The 14257-nt window shown below is 43.9% G+C and overlaps 1 protein-coding gene across 1 annotated transcript in view; it reads right to left on the minus strand.

Annotated features, from left to right (window-relative positions):
- The window catches only part of srd5a1 (steroid-5-alpha-reductase, alpha polypeptide 1 (3-oxo-5 alpha-steroid delta 4-dehydrogenase alpha 1)), a 77854-nt gene extending 69069 nt beyond the window's left edge, over positions 1 to 8785 (minus strand). Inside the window, exon 1 of the mRNA XM_069914190.1 lies at positions 7471 to 8785. Coding sequence (XP_069770291.1) covers positions 7471 to 7766 — 296 coding nt within the window. The 5' untranslated portion in view covers positions 7767 to 8785. The remainder of the gene's footprint in view (positions 1 to 7470) is intronic.
- Between the last annotated feature and the right edge of the window lie 5472 nt (positions 8786 to 14257).

Raw genomic sequence — 14257 nt, forward strand, 5'->3', positions numbered from 1 at the left:
TATTATTGTGTTTTTTTTAAAAAAAAAAGCTCCGAAGGGTGGTGGGTTGTTTTAGATGAGTATATTGCATGGCTTTTTTTTTGTTAAAATTCTTAAATAAAATTTTCAAAAAAAAAATAAGAGTTCACATACTGGCTCGACTGCTTCCAGACCTAACTGGATGCGACCAGAGACGTCTTCCACACCGAAGAACTCAGGAGGTCCGCACTCATTTTAAGGGTAGGAGCAAAAGGGTATCCAGTCATCAGGGACTGCACTACATATGATGCTACCATTGAGACTCGGTACCTGAAGTCGCAAAATGAGGTCCTAGTGAGACACCAACTCACTCTACTTTGCCAATGGCCGGAAGAGACCATCGATGACTACATGCTGGATCTGTGGATGCTTGCCAAGTAGTGCTGGAACTAAGCAGCTACGGGCCGCATTCGTGAGGAAGCACAGATCCGGGACACTCCAGTCGTGGGGGTCCACTCAAGGTGAATGAGGCAGCGACTGTTCGAGTTGGGCAAGGAGGACTTGGCTAGCCACGTTGAACTGGCCAAATCATTGGAACAGGCCAAGCTCGAGAACAACAACCTCGAAGCCGGCGGGCTCAGTCACCCAGGTTACCCCTTCCAAGGGCTGTCTGCTCCTGCTACCCCTGCGTTAACGCCTGCAGCTTCCTGTGCTAGGCAGTGCTTTTTCTGCAGCAATAGCCAGCATCCCCGATCTCATTAAGACTCAGCTGTAGCAAGTAAGGGCATTGGGCCTGCACCATTCCCAGATCCGATTCAAGCCCTAAGCCATCTGCCCCAAATTCACCCGAACCCACTTGCTGCATGACACGCTGACAGAGGATGGCGGTGAGGATGCGACACGCAAAGGCTCGGTGGCCATACTGCTATAACTCAAATTCAAACTTGTTGCCATCATCATCAGAGGAGGAAGGAGGGCGGCCATCTTGTCACACCACGAGGTTGACGCCATCTTACCCATGCAGGGCAACACAGGATGGTGGGGGCCACTCGAGTGAGGAGCATGGAGTCTCTGGGGACCTAGCCTTGATGGTCCTGGATCAGGACAGACCTCACCAAACCAGCAACTCCACTGTGACTGTCAAGGTAAACAGACATTCCAGAAGTGCCTGATCAACACGGGCTCTACTGAAAGCTTCATAAACACACAGACTGTGCAAAAGTACAACTTAAAGACGTATTCTTCCAATTAACGCATATTCCTTGCGTCTTATTCGCATTCTACGCGTGTTCAACAAAATTGTACAGTTTATCTGTCATTTGAAAGAGGGAAGGGAGGAATTCTGTAAATTTCATCTGTACATGCTTGATGAATAGTGTGCTCTGATGTTGTTGGGTCTGGACTTCCTGTGTCACCTCAAAAACGTGACCTTGGAGTATTCTGGTCCCTCCCCCCGTAACGGTTCAGAACAGAGGTCCTCTAAAATCAGATCAAACATGCAGCCTCTTCACACGGAATGTCAACCCCCCGCCCACCTCTCTTCCCGAATCTGTCCTCCGACTGCAAACCTGCTGGTTTTTGGGATCCTCAGGTCTGCGTAACATTTTATGAAGGAATCAGAACAAAAACCAGCAGGAATAGATATGCACCTCAACACGGTTACTTCAACAAAAGTAGTGTTTAATTATAATTGAACAAGAAAACAGAATTAAACTTTAACTTATTATTTAACCTACCTAACCCACTTAATCCCCCCTCTAATACTAAGTGCTGATGTGTGTAATGTATATTTAAGATCAGAAAAGTTCTTTGGATCAGTCCAGTCTCACAGGTTGCAGGCAATTCTTGTTCTGTGCACAGAAGTTAGCATTCACAAAGTTCACCAGTTATTGCTGCTGAACAGGCAAGTGGTTAACACTCAGGAGGGTTCTTGCTGGTTTTCAGAGAGAGATTCCTTTTGTTCCAGCACATCCACAACGAATTCCTTCTCAATCAGTCTTGCTGACGAAACTTGCCCCAGATGATCCTCTTTCTTTCAGGTCACCTTTCAGATCGCCAGTCTTCTCCTTCAATCAAGCAGCCTTCCAAAGTTTGCCAGCTTGTCCTTCTGGAACTGATTTCTGTCTCTCCTCTCTATTTCACTCCCTCCCTGAGAGCAAAACTGTTATCTGCTGCCTGCAAAGATCACATGTTCCCAGGCAATGCTTTCTGCAAAAAGCATTCTGCAAAAGTTCAGTAAGGATTCCGTGTTTTAAAATGTTGGTGTGCAACCTCCTCTAACAATTCCTCCCAAACCACCTCTAAATACTATGTCACAGTGGCCACACCTTGGAAGAACATGATGCCAATCTCCAGAGTTTTCTCCAAGTTCTGAAAGCCCTGCAGCTCACTTATAACTCTGACAAGTGCGTGTTCAGGACTAAACGTCTGGCTATCCTTGGTGACGTGGTGGAGAATGGCATCAATAGCCCCAATCCCGATAGGATGTGCCCCCTTTTAGAGCTCCCCATTCCCAGGACCACAAAGGCTTTGAGGAGCTGCCAGGGATTTTTTTCCCCCCACATATTATGCCCAGTGGATCCCTCAATATGCTGATAAAGATTACCCTCTCTCAAAAGCCACTAGTTGTCTCCTCTCGGCTGAAGCCCAAACGGCTTTTCACTACCTCCGGAACCACATTGTGAAAGGCGCCAAGCACACAGTGGATGAGAATGTACCTTTCCAAGTGGAAAGCGACGCTTCTGGCCACTACCCTCAATCAGGTGGGCAGACCTGTTGCATTTTTTTCCCTCAGACATTACAAGGCCACGAGCTCTGGAACCCTTCTGTGGAAAAGGAGGCTCAAGCCATTATAGAAGATGTCAGGGACTGGAAACACAATCTGGCTGGCAGGAAATTTATGCTCCTCACTGACCAGCACAAGGTCGCGGTCGCATTCATGTTTAATAATGTCAAGAGGGACAAAATCAAACATGACAAGTTTGATAGGTGGAGGATTGAGCTCTCCACCTACAATTATGACATTGTCTATTGGCCAGAAGCGCTGAATGACCCTCCAGATGCCTAACTCAGAGGAATCTGTGCCTCTGCACACACTAGCCAACTGCAGTCTCTGTGTAATGAGTTCTGCCATCCAGGGGTTACCCACATGGCTCATTTTATCAAGGCACGCAATCTGCTCTACCCATGGAAGACATCAGGAAAATGACCAGATCTTGCCAGGTCTGCGCAGAGTTCAAGCCTCATTTCACCCACCTCGCACACCTGATCAAGTCATCCAGGCCCTTCAAACAGCTCAGTGTTAATTTTAAGGGACCTCTCCCCTCCGCAAACAGGAACATTTCCTTCCTCTCTATCATTGATGAGTACTCCCGCTTCCCATTCACCATTCCATGTCCAGACACCTCCACTTCATTTGTCATAAAAGCCCTAGATTTCATTTTCACCCTGTTTGGGTATCCCAGCTATATTCATAGCATCCGGGGCTCTGCCTGTAAGAGTGATGATCTATGTCAGTACCTGCTTGTGAGGGACATTGCATCCAGCAGGACTACTATCTTCAATCCCCAGGGAAATGGGCAGGTTGAAAAGAAGAACACTACAGTCTGGAAGGCTGTCAAACTGGCCCTGGAAATAAAAGGCCTCCCAGATTCATGCTGGCGGGAAGTCCTCCCTAGGGCGCTATATTGCATCTGGTCGCTACTATGTACTGCGTCCAACGCTACTCCACATGAGCTCCTATTCAATTTCGAAAGAAGGTCGGCATCAGGAACTACATTTCCAACATGGCTGACCACTCCTAGTCCAATCCTTCTCAGGAAGCACAAAGATTAGCAAGATCGAGCGCCTCTAGGGAAGGGTGAAACTGCTCCATGCCGATCCCACATATGCCAATGTAGAGTACCCAGATGGCAGGAAAGGCACCATCTCCATCAGGGACCTGGCACCCACTGGAACAGAGGGTCCATTGCCTCAAGTGGCCTGCGAGCCATGGAGCTCATTCTCACCACCCCCAGTCAGGGCCTCAGGGGATCCGGTTCAGGAGGAAACTGCACCCCCCCCCCCCACCATTGAGCCGGAGACCCAGCCCGCCTTTCCTTCCTCACAAGGGGACCAGAAGACCCAAGCAGTCCAAGGCCCCCCGGTGCTAAGGATCTTTATCAGGATCTCCAGACTCCCAGACCACTTAAATCTGTAAATAACTGTATATTTTTCAGCACTTCTTTTTGAACCCATGTTCTCAGTCTTCATTCACAGACCATAAATTTTACAGCAAGGAGTGAATTCAGTGATCTGGGATCCACCCCTATCTGCTGACCTATAACCCTGGTTTCCCACCTAAACCCAGAACCCTTCGGAAGACTACTGTGAAACCCTACCCATAGTTATAAGCTAATAAAAGCATTTGTTCTCCCTCCAGTCATGAGAACTTTTATTCACGTTATGTAGATAAAAGCTCACACTTGACTAGAGGGAGAATTAATGCTTTTATTAGCTTACATCACAGTACAGTTCATGAACAGGCCTCAGAGGGGTTCAGGGTTTAGGTGGGAAACCCATGTTATATATGGGCCCCAGGGAGAAGGGCCAGGAGGTAGCACCAGTCATCAGTACAGGACACTTCTAGTGAATCCCAGTTCACTACATTCATCCCTTCCTTCAGACTTAAGGGTCTGTGGATGAAGAGAACAAGGATCAGAAGCCGGTAATAGACACCAAAGAGAAATATTTACAATACTATTAACAGATTCATACTGTCCGGGGGTCTGGAGGTCCTGGTGGAGCGCCATAGCACGAGAGGACCTTGGTCTCAAGTCTCCCTGTCCACCTATGATGTAATGGTAGTGGGCTGCGACTCCAGTTCGACAATAGATGGGGGTACACTCTGCTCCTGAACCAGGTCCCCTGAGGCCTTGGGCAGGGGTAGGGAAAAAGAGCTAGGTAGCTAGTGGGGCACCTGAGGCAACAGATCCTCGGTTCCTGCAGATCCCAGATCCATGATGAAGATGGTGACCTCCCTGCCACCTGGGTATTCCATGTAGGCATATGTGGGGTTGGCATGGGGCAATTTCTTCCTCTCCACCAGGGGGTCAGTCTTGCTTCTCCTCATGTGTTTCTTGAGAAGGACCGGACCGGGATGTGTGAGTCAGGCTGGGAGTGTAGTCCCTGATGCCAACTTTCTGCCGAATGTAAACATGAGCTCATGAGGAGTAGCACTGGTCACAGTGCAGAGTAGCAACCAAATTGAGTGGAGTGCGATGGGGAGGACATCCTGCCAGCATGAGTGTGGAATGCCTTTTTGCTTCAGGGAAAGTTTGACAGCTTTCCAAATTGCGGCATTCTATTTTTCAGACTGTCCGTTCCACTGGGGGTTGTAACTGGCAGTCCTGCTGGACACAATGCCCCTCACCAGCAGGTACTGACATAGCTCGTGGCTCATGAAGGCTGAGCCGCAGTCACTATGAATATAGCTGGGATACCCGAACAGGGTGAAAATAGAATCTAGGGCCTTCATAACGAACCAGGTGGACGTGTCTGGGCACGGGATAGTGAACAGGAAATGGGAGCACTCATCGATGACTGAGAGAAAGTAAGTGTTCCCATTCGTGGAGGGGAGAGATCCCTTAAAATCAATTAAAATCAGTGCAGACCTGGCATGAGCTGATCATTTCCCTGACAACTTCTATTGAGTGGCACAAATTGAAGGACTTGACAAAATGTGCCACGTGGGTGACCCCTGGATGGCAGAGTTCATTGTGTGCGGTCCGCAGTTGACCAGTGTGTGCAGAGGCACAGCATCCCCCAGACAAGGCATCTGGAGGGCTGATAGTGCCCCTGGCCGGTAGGCAATGTCAAACGACCCTCCACCTCGCAATTTTTTCATTCTTAATTTTGAGGACCCTCCATTCCGAACCGTTACCAGGGGAAGGGGACCATAAAACTCCATGGTTATGCTTTTAAGGTGACACAGGTAGTCCAGACCCAACAACACTGGAGCACACAATTCATCTAAAATGGGACTGGGATGTTAGGTAGATTTGGTAATTAGAATGGGGTAGGAACAAAGGGGTATGCAGTCGTCCAAGACTGCCTGATTTACGAGGCTGCCTTCGAGGTGCTGAAGGCCCGCTACATGAAGGCCCCAAGCGAGGTCCTATCGAGGCACCGGCTTGCCCTATACTGCCAACGGTAGAGTCGATGGAAGACAACCTGCTGGATCTGCAAACGCTGGCTAAGTGTTTCCCTGGGCCACGTCAGGGAAGATGAACAGATCCTCGATACCCTAATCACAGGGATCTGCTCGAGGTACGTGAGGCAGTGACTGCTCAAGTCGGGAAGGAAGGACCTCGCTAGCTACGTCGAGCTGGCCAAATCTCTGGAACCGGCCAGTCTTGAGAACACCGACCTGGAGGCCAGCGAACTCGTGCTCTCAGGTGAGAACCTCCAAGGACCAGCTGCTCCTGCTACAGTGGCCCCCACTCTTACACCTGCTGCTTCCCAAGACTGGGAATGCTTTTTTCTGTGACAAAGGACAGCACCCACATGCCTGCTTCTAGGCCAAAGACTTGGCATGATCCAGCTTGTGGGAAGAAAGGACATTGGGCAAGGGTCTGCCTTGTGAAGGGATGTCCGGGGAAGTCCATGGCCTGTACTTCTCCTGGATCCGATTCCAGCCCCAAGTCATCTGCGCCAGACTCACTCAAGATCGCCTGCTGCGCAACCTGCTGCCTACGGAAACAGCATGAAAAGGCTCAATGGCCATCTTGCATTGGCCCGATTATGAATTCAGCCCCATAATCATTGTCAAAAGAGGGCGGCCATTTACCACGCCACAAGGTCAGCGCCTCCTTACCTGCACAGGTCGTGTCAGGATGCAGGGGGGCACTCGAGGGAAGAGCACTGCTTTTTCAGCAACCTGAATAGACCTCACCAGCTCAGCAACACAGTGACAATGAAGGTAAGTGGACATTCGACCAAGTGCCTGATTGACACAGACTCCACAGGTTTCATAGATTCAAGAACTGCACAAAAATAAAACTTAAAAATGTACCCCTCTGAAGCCTGTTTATGAATGCTACCTATGTTCGAAGCTAATAAAATTGTAGCGTAGATAAAAGCTCACACGACTGGAGGGGGAACTAATGCTTTTATTAGATTAGAACACAGGTAGGGTTCATGAACAAGCTTTAGAGGGGTTCAGGGGACAGGGGAGAAACCCTATATAGTAGCCGGGGGCCGGCCCTCCAGGCGGGGCCCGGGGCCAGCCGTCAATGCGGGAGCCGGGACCGCCCTAGGTTGTAAGATTAATTACAGTGTAAAATCATTTTTTCAACAAGCGAGGCGAGGCAGAAGATCTGCTATTTGTGCGCGGCTGTTCGTCAAGCAATTGAGATAAAGTCATAGCCCATTATTTCGGATGCACTCTGCCGTTTGAGTTCTACACCGAATATTATTCTTATTACTCCTTCATTTTCACTACCAGATTTCTAGTTACGAAATATGCAGACATACCTGTGGGTGTAGTGGCAGATAAATAAACCGAGCAGGAGAAAGTTGGGAAGTTCTAAAGGTTTGTTGTCGGCGCTGAACAGTAAACACAGCGGGACGATCAGCGATGGGAGCTCTTGGATCAACCAAGCAACTTTCACTTTGACTGGAAACCCATATTTACTGGATGCATATCTTCCATATGGCGCATTAATGAAGTTCATGTTCAAAAAAGTCAAAGCACCCAGAAAGATCATCATCCATGACGATTTAATGAGGAACTCGCTTTCATTGCCCATGGCGAAAAGGAACGGAGACATGGATTGCGAGAACGTCGTATGCAACTGAACTGAATGTGATCAGTGCACGTCCGCCTTTATGAACACAGCGCATTTGAATGATCATCTGATTAAACCATTCAAGAGGGGAGCGGTGCTGTGTTGACAGCCTGCAATATTCTTGGTTTGGTCGTGCCCGGAACAACTGGGAGGGAGTGAATGGTCGAAACCAGAAGCCCTAATCTCTGGTCGAAGGGAATGATAGACGAGGAAGCTGCTCGACCCTCCGGATTTTTCTTTGTGCTGTGGTCAGAATATTTGTTCCTTTCATTGTTCTGGGTGGCAAATTGGAGCTGTGAATGAAACGCGAATATGTTTCGTCTTCATTGTAACATTCTTGATCTGTTCATCGGAGATCAATTGGCAATTACGCTTCCAATTGCAAAAAATAATGAAATTCTTAAAGAACCGACAATGCTGGACATGTATTTGAGTTTTCTCCTGCTGTTGCCCGGCCACCGAGTATTTCCAGCATTCTCTGCTTTGGTGGCAGACACACCATTGCTTGGAGTCGTCATACTGCTGATGCGAACTTGCCAGTTTGTAAGCAAATGGCCCTCGCATTTGTGTCGCTGGTTCAGGCTGACGAACGTCAGGCAAACTACCTCCCAAAAATAATATTAAATTCATAAGAGAACCATGCTTTTTTTAAAAAAAAAACCTTTTTCATGTAACCCTTTCCTTCCACCCCCGGAAATTGGACACTATTGGCTACATTTCATTGTTGCAGAAGACAGGAGGAGTTGCTTTCGAAATTGACAAGCAATCGGTGCTATTGATTGCTGTGTAGGACGATTTAAAAAAAAAGAAAAATCCGAAAAACTTAAAACTGACGAGGTTTTCAATGAATTTTTGCTTTTCATCTGTATTTATCATGGAGAAGATCATGAACACCTTGTGGAAGGCTGCACCAAAGGAAAACACAGGCACAATACTGTTTGGGGCAACGCAGCTTTATTCCACTCACATAAATATCTAGTTGGCTGCCAGCTGCGCTCACTGTGTGATCCCGGGAAGAAAGGAGAGCCCATGGTCGGGGACCTCAGGTTTATACCGTGGGCCCTCTGGGGCCACCTGGTGGTCAGATGTCATTAGGCCAATATCTTTACTAAACACAGATTATAAGATAATAGCTAAACTATTAGCAAACAGATTAGCAGAGCATGTACCGAAAATGGTAAATTTAGACCAAACTGGATTTATCAAAAAAAGACGCACAACAGACAATATTTGTAAATTTATTAACTTAATTCATGCAGTAGAAGGAAATAAAGCACCTACAGTAGCAGTTGCTTTAGACGCAGAGAAGGCCTTTGACAGAGTAGAATGGAATTATTTGTTCAAAGTATTGCAAAAATTCAATTTACCGGAGAAGTATATTAATTGGATTAAAGCATTATATAAGGGACCGTTAGCGAAAGTGACAGTAAATGGACATGTATCAAAGCAATTTAACTTAAGCAGGTCAATGCGGCAGGGATGCCCACTAAAACCTTTATTGTTTGCGTTAGCTATAGAACCACTAGCAGAATTGATAAGAATAGATAATAATATAAAAGGAATAAAAATAAAAGACAAGGAATATAAAATCAGTCTATTTGCGGATGATGTGATAGTGTACTTAACAGAACCAGAACTATCAATAAAAGAATTATATAAGAAATTGAAGGAATATGGAGAAGTGTCGGGTTACAAGATAAACGTAAATAAAAGTGAAGCAATGCCTATGAATAATGCAGATTTCTCAAAATTTAAGAAGGAATCTCCATTTAGATGGCAAATGCAGGCAATAAGATACCTAGGTGTACAAATAAACAAAAATCTCGGCCAACTATATAAACTCAATTATTATCCACTAATGAAAAAATTACAGGACGATTTAGAGCATTGGAAAGATTTGCCACTAACACTAATAGGAAGGATAAACTGTATTAAAATGAACATTTTTCCAAGGATATTATACTTATTCCAGGCATTGCCAATACAACTGACAGAAAAATTCTTCAAGGAGTTGAAGAAAATAATAAGGAAATTTTTATGGAGAGGGGGGAAACCGAGGATAGCACTAGATAAATTAACAGAATGGTATAAACAAGGAGGCTTACAACTGCCAAACTTTAAAAATTATTATAGAGCCGCACAATTAAGATACCTATCAGATTTTTATCAAACAAGGGAAAAGCCAGATTGGACGAGATTAGAATTAGATAAAATAGGGGAAAAGATACCTGAACACATATTATATAAATGGGATGAAAAATTGGTACATCATAGAAGTTCTCCAGTATTACATCATCTCCTCAATATTTGGAAGAAGATTCATGTAGAAAGAAATAAAACAAATTATCAATTACCAAAACTAATATTGACACAAAACAAGTTACTCCCTTTTACAATAGATAACCTTTCCTTTAGAGAATGGGAAAAAAAAGGGATTAAAAGAATAGAAAATTGTTTTTCAGGAAATAGATTCTTATCCTTTGAACAAATGAAAGACAAGTACAATATAACTCAAGATACAGCACTGGCATATTACCAATTGAGATCCTACTTGAAGGATAAATTAGGAAGCAGTTTGAGTTTGCCAGAGGCAAGTAACTCCCTTGTTCACTCCCTCCCCACCAAACATCCCCAAGACTACCCTTGTTTTTTTTTGTAAATTTTATTTAAAGGCTTTACAAAGCATAAAACATTTTTAAAAAATTAACAACTACAAAAAAAAACAAACCCCTTACCAAACCCCTCCCCCCAATTCCCACCTAAACTATCCCTTCCCACCCACCCTGGAGCTTGTAGAGTGCGTCGAAAGAACCAAAGACTTGTTGATCCAAACCAAGGCTTTTATTAACTAAAAGACTGGACCATATCACAAGTGGGTCGACCAGTTCAGAATGATCTGGCCTGGTTAGGAGCAATCCTTTAAGACCTGCCAGTAGGTGTGGCTACACTCTCAGCCAATCACAGTCATCCTACACTACAATCTGTACATGTACACATTGGTGATAGAACCTGTACTATCACAGAGCTAAAAAAAAAATTCCCAGTTATTTAATGGTTACTGCTTGGTGTGCTAACCCTTTACATATCATTTATTTCACATCCAAACCCATATATTCCAAATATAAACTCTACATCTTAACAAAAAAAGAATAATTATTTTGCAAATTACAAGTTATCTTTTCCAAATACAAACATGATTGCAATTCATTGTGCCATCTTTGTATATTCAATTCCACATCATTTTTTCATGTAATTGCTATACATTTTCTTGCTACAGCTAACCCTAATCGTATAAATGCTAGTTGTGGTTTATCCATCCGCAACCCTGTCATTAATGTATTCATATTACCCAATAAACACATCAACGGTCCAGTTGCAAATCCATTCTAAATGAATCTCTTAAAAACTTTAACTTTTTCCCAAAAATATTTAACTTTTCTACATACCCAAAGAGAATGTAAAAAAATTCCTGTCTTTTCCCCACATCTAAAACACAAATCTGATGAACTAATGCCATATTTCTTCAACTTTTCAAGAGTTAAGTACAATTGATGTAAAAAAATTATAATTAACCGTACTATATCTCACATTAAGTAATTTTGTAACACTATCAGTGCACAAATTTGACCATTCATCCCAAGACAAAGTAATAGCCATGTCTTTCTCCCATTTATCTTTCATTTTGTCTGCATCAACCTTTTCTATCTTTTCCTGTAGTAACATATACATTTCTGAAATAAACCCCTTCTTTCCTTTATCAGCAATTAACATCTCAAATTTCGTTTGACCCAGTAACACCAATTCTCGTCCAAAGTTTTCTAATAATAAATCTTGAATCTGACAATAAGCCAAAAAAGAATTTAATGAAATACCAAACTTCTCTCAAAATCTTTTAAAAGAAAGAAACTTGTCTGCTTCAAAACAGTCCTCCACCAATTTTATACCTTTCATTTCTCAATCTTTTGTATTATAAGGATTATTTAAAGAAAAAGGAATTATTTTATTCTGATATAAAGGTGATTTAGCTGAAATGTTACCTTTAGATCCTATAATCTGTTCTTGCTTATACCAAATATCCATTAAATGTCTCAATACTGGCAATTTTTTGACTCTCTATCAAATACTGCTTTTTTTACTCTCGCTATATAACTAATGATCTGACCCTTTAAGTATGCCTTTAAACCATCCCCCATAAAATAAATTTGCTCTCCACTGAGCCCACATTTGTTTGTAAATAAAAGACAATTTGATCTCTTATATCCCTAACAAAATCAAGTTTTTTTAACAACATTTCATTGAATCTTCCACGATAAATAGTTTCTACCACCTCAGAGCCAACACATAACAATAACGAATGATCAGATAGTATTCTACTCATGTACCCAGCATAAACCAATCTAACTTGCAATTGTGCTGATACCACAAATAAATCAATCCTAGAAAATGAATTTACACAGAGAATGGTGGATATATGAAACAAGCTGCCAAAGTAACCAGTAGAGGTGGGTACAATCTTTGGCTTGGCTTCGCGGACGAAGATTTATGGAGGGGGTAAAAAGTCCACGTCAGCTGCAGGCTCGTTTGTGGCTGACAAGTCCGATGCGGGACAGGCAGACACGATTGCAGCGGTTGCAGGGGAAAATTGGTTGGTTGGGGTTGGGTGTTGGGTTTTTCCTCCTTTGCCTTTTGTCAGTGAGGTGGGCTCTGCGGTCTTCTTCAAAGGAGGTTGCTGCCCGCCAAACTGTGAGGCGCCATGATGCACGGTTTGAGGCGTTATCAGCCCACTGGCGGTGGTCAATGTGGCAGGCACCAAGAGATTTCTTTAGGCAGTCCTTGTACCTTTTTTTTTAATGGCATATAAAAGACATTTTAACAGCTACATACAGTATTGCTATAGTACAGATTTAGAAGGATATGGGGCCAACATAGGCAAATAGCTCAAGCTGACAACTTAGTTGGCATAGATCAGTTGTGCTGAGGCACTGTTTTCATGCTGTGTAACTTTATTACTCTGAGTGAAGTGATATCGAGGTAGAATTCAGCTATAATCTTGATAAATTGCAGTTTTCTTGAAGGGCCAAATGTCTTACTCCTGCTCCTATTTCTTATTTTCTTCATGCATCCAACCACAGTTGGAAACTTTGCAGAAGTCTATATAATCCGTCTATTTAGAATAGGAAACAAACAATCTTAGATCCCCTGCTATGTATCATTGCAATATGATATTTAGCATTAGCATTGAATTTTCCCCATCACATGTGAAATGTCAAGTGACCAATAACACTGACTGATTTACAAATGAATACATGATAACCATAAAATTTGAACTTTATTCCTAAATGTTTGTACTTTTTGGAACTTTGGAGAATGGTGGTGGTGGGAGAGAATCTCATTGAAACATTTTGAATATTAAAAGGCATGGACAGAGTAGATGTAGAAAGGTTGCTTCCCATGGTGGGAGAGTTTAGGACAAGAGGGCACAACTTTTGGATTGAATAATGTCCGCTTAGAACAGAGATGGAGAGGAATTTCTTTAGCCAGAGGTTGGTAAATCTGTGGAATTTATTGCCACAGGTGGTTGTGGAGGCCATCATTAGGTGCATTTAAGGCAAAGACTGATAAGTTCTTGATTAGCCAGGGCACAAAGGTTATGGGGAGAAAGCTGGGAAGTGGGGCTGAGTGGAAAAATGGATCAGCTCATGATTAACTGGGTGGGGCAGATTCGATGGGCTGAATAGGCTATTTCAATCATATCTTATGTTCTACAATGGATGAACCTCACAGTTAACTCTTAATGAAGGTCAGACGGAGAGGCTACATGATCTTGCACAATCTACACTACACCATGTGCTAAACATCTCTCTCTTTCCTGCACTCTCAATTGAAAGCCCACTATGACGGTTATGAAATTTAAATCCTGATTGTAATCTGGAGCTGTAACAAAAAAAAACTAGTCATGACCAGAAAACTTACTCTTTTATTGGGGAGAGAGTGGGGAATTCATCAAATTCACTGATGTCTTGGAGAAGAAATCTGCTCTGCTACTTCCACCACCGATAATGTACCTCCGCATTACCCCTCTCCACCTTCTGCAGGGACTACTCCCTCCAAGAGTCCCTCATCCACTCCTCCCTCCCCACTAATTTCCCCCTTGTTAGCTACCCCTATGACCACAGGAAATGCCACACTTGCACCCACACCTCCTCCCTCACCAGCATTTGGGGCCTTTCATGTGAAGCAACATTTCACTTGTGAACCTGAAGATGTCATTAATTGCATCTAGTGCTCCATTGGGGCCTCTCTCTACATTGGAGGGACTGGATGCAGACTGGTTGATTGCTTTGTTGGGCATCTTCCCTCTGTCTACTGGAATTGTGGAGATCTCCCAGTGGCAACCCATCTCAATTCCCCACTCAATCCTATGCTGTCATGTCTGTTCATGGTCTCATGCATTACTAGACTAAGACCACCCA

The sequence above is a fragment of the Narcine bancroftii genome, chromosome 1, assembly GCF_036971445.1.
Source record: "Narcine bancroftii isolate sNarBan1 chromosome 1, sNarBan1.hap1, whole genome shotgun sequence".
NCBI lineage: Eukaryota > Metazoa > Chordata > Chondrichthyes > Torpediniformes > Narcinidae > Narcine > Narcine bancroftii.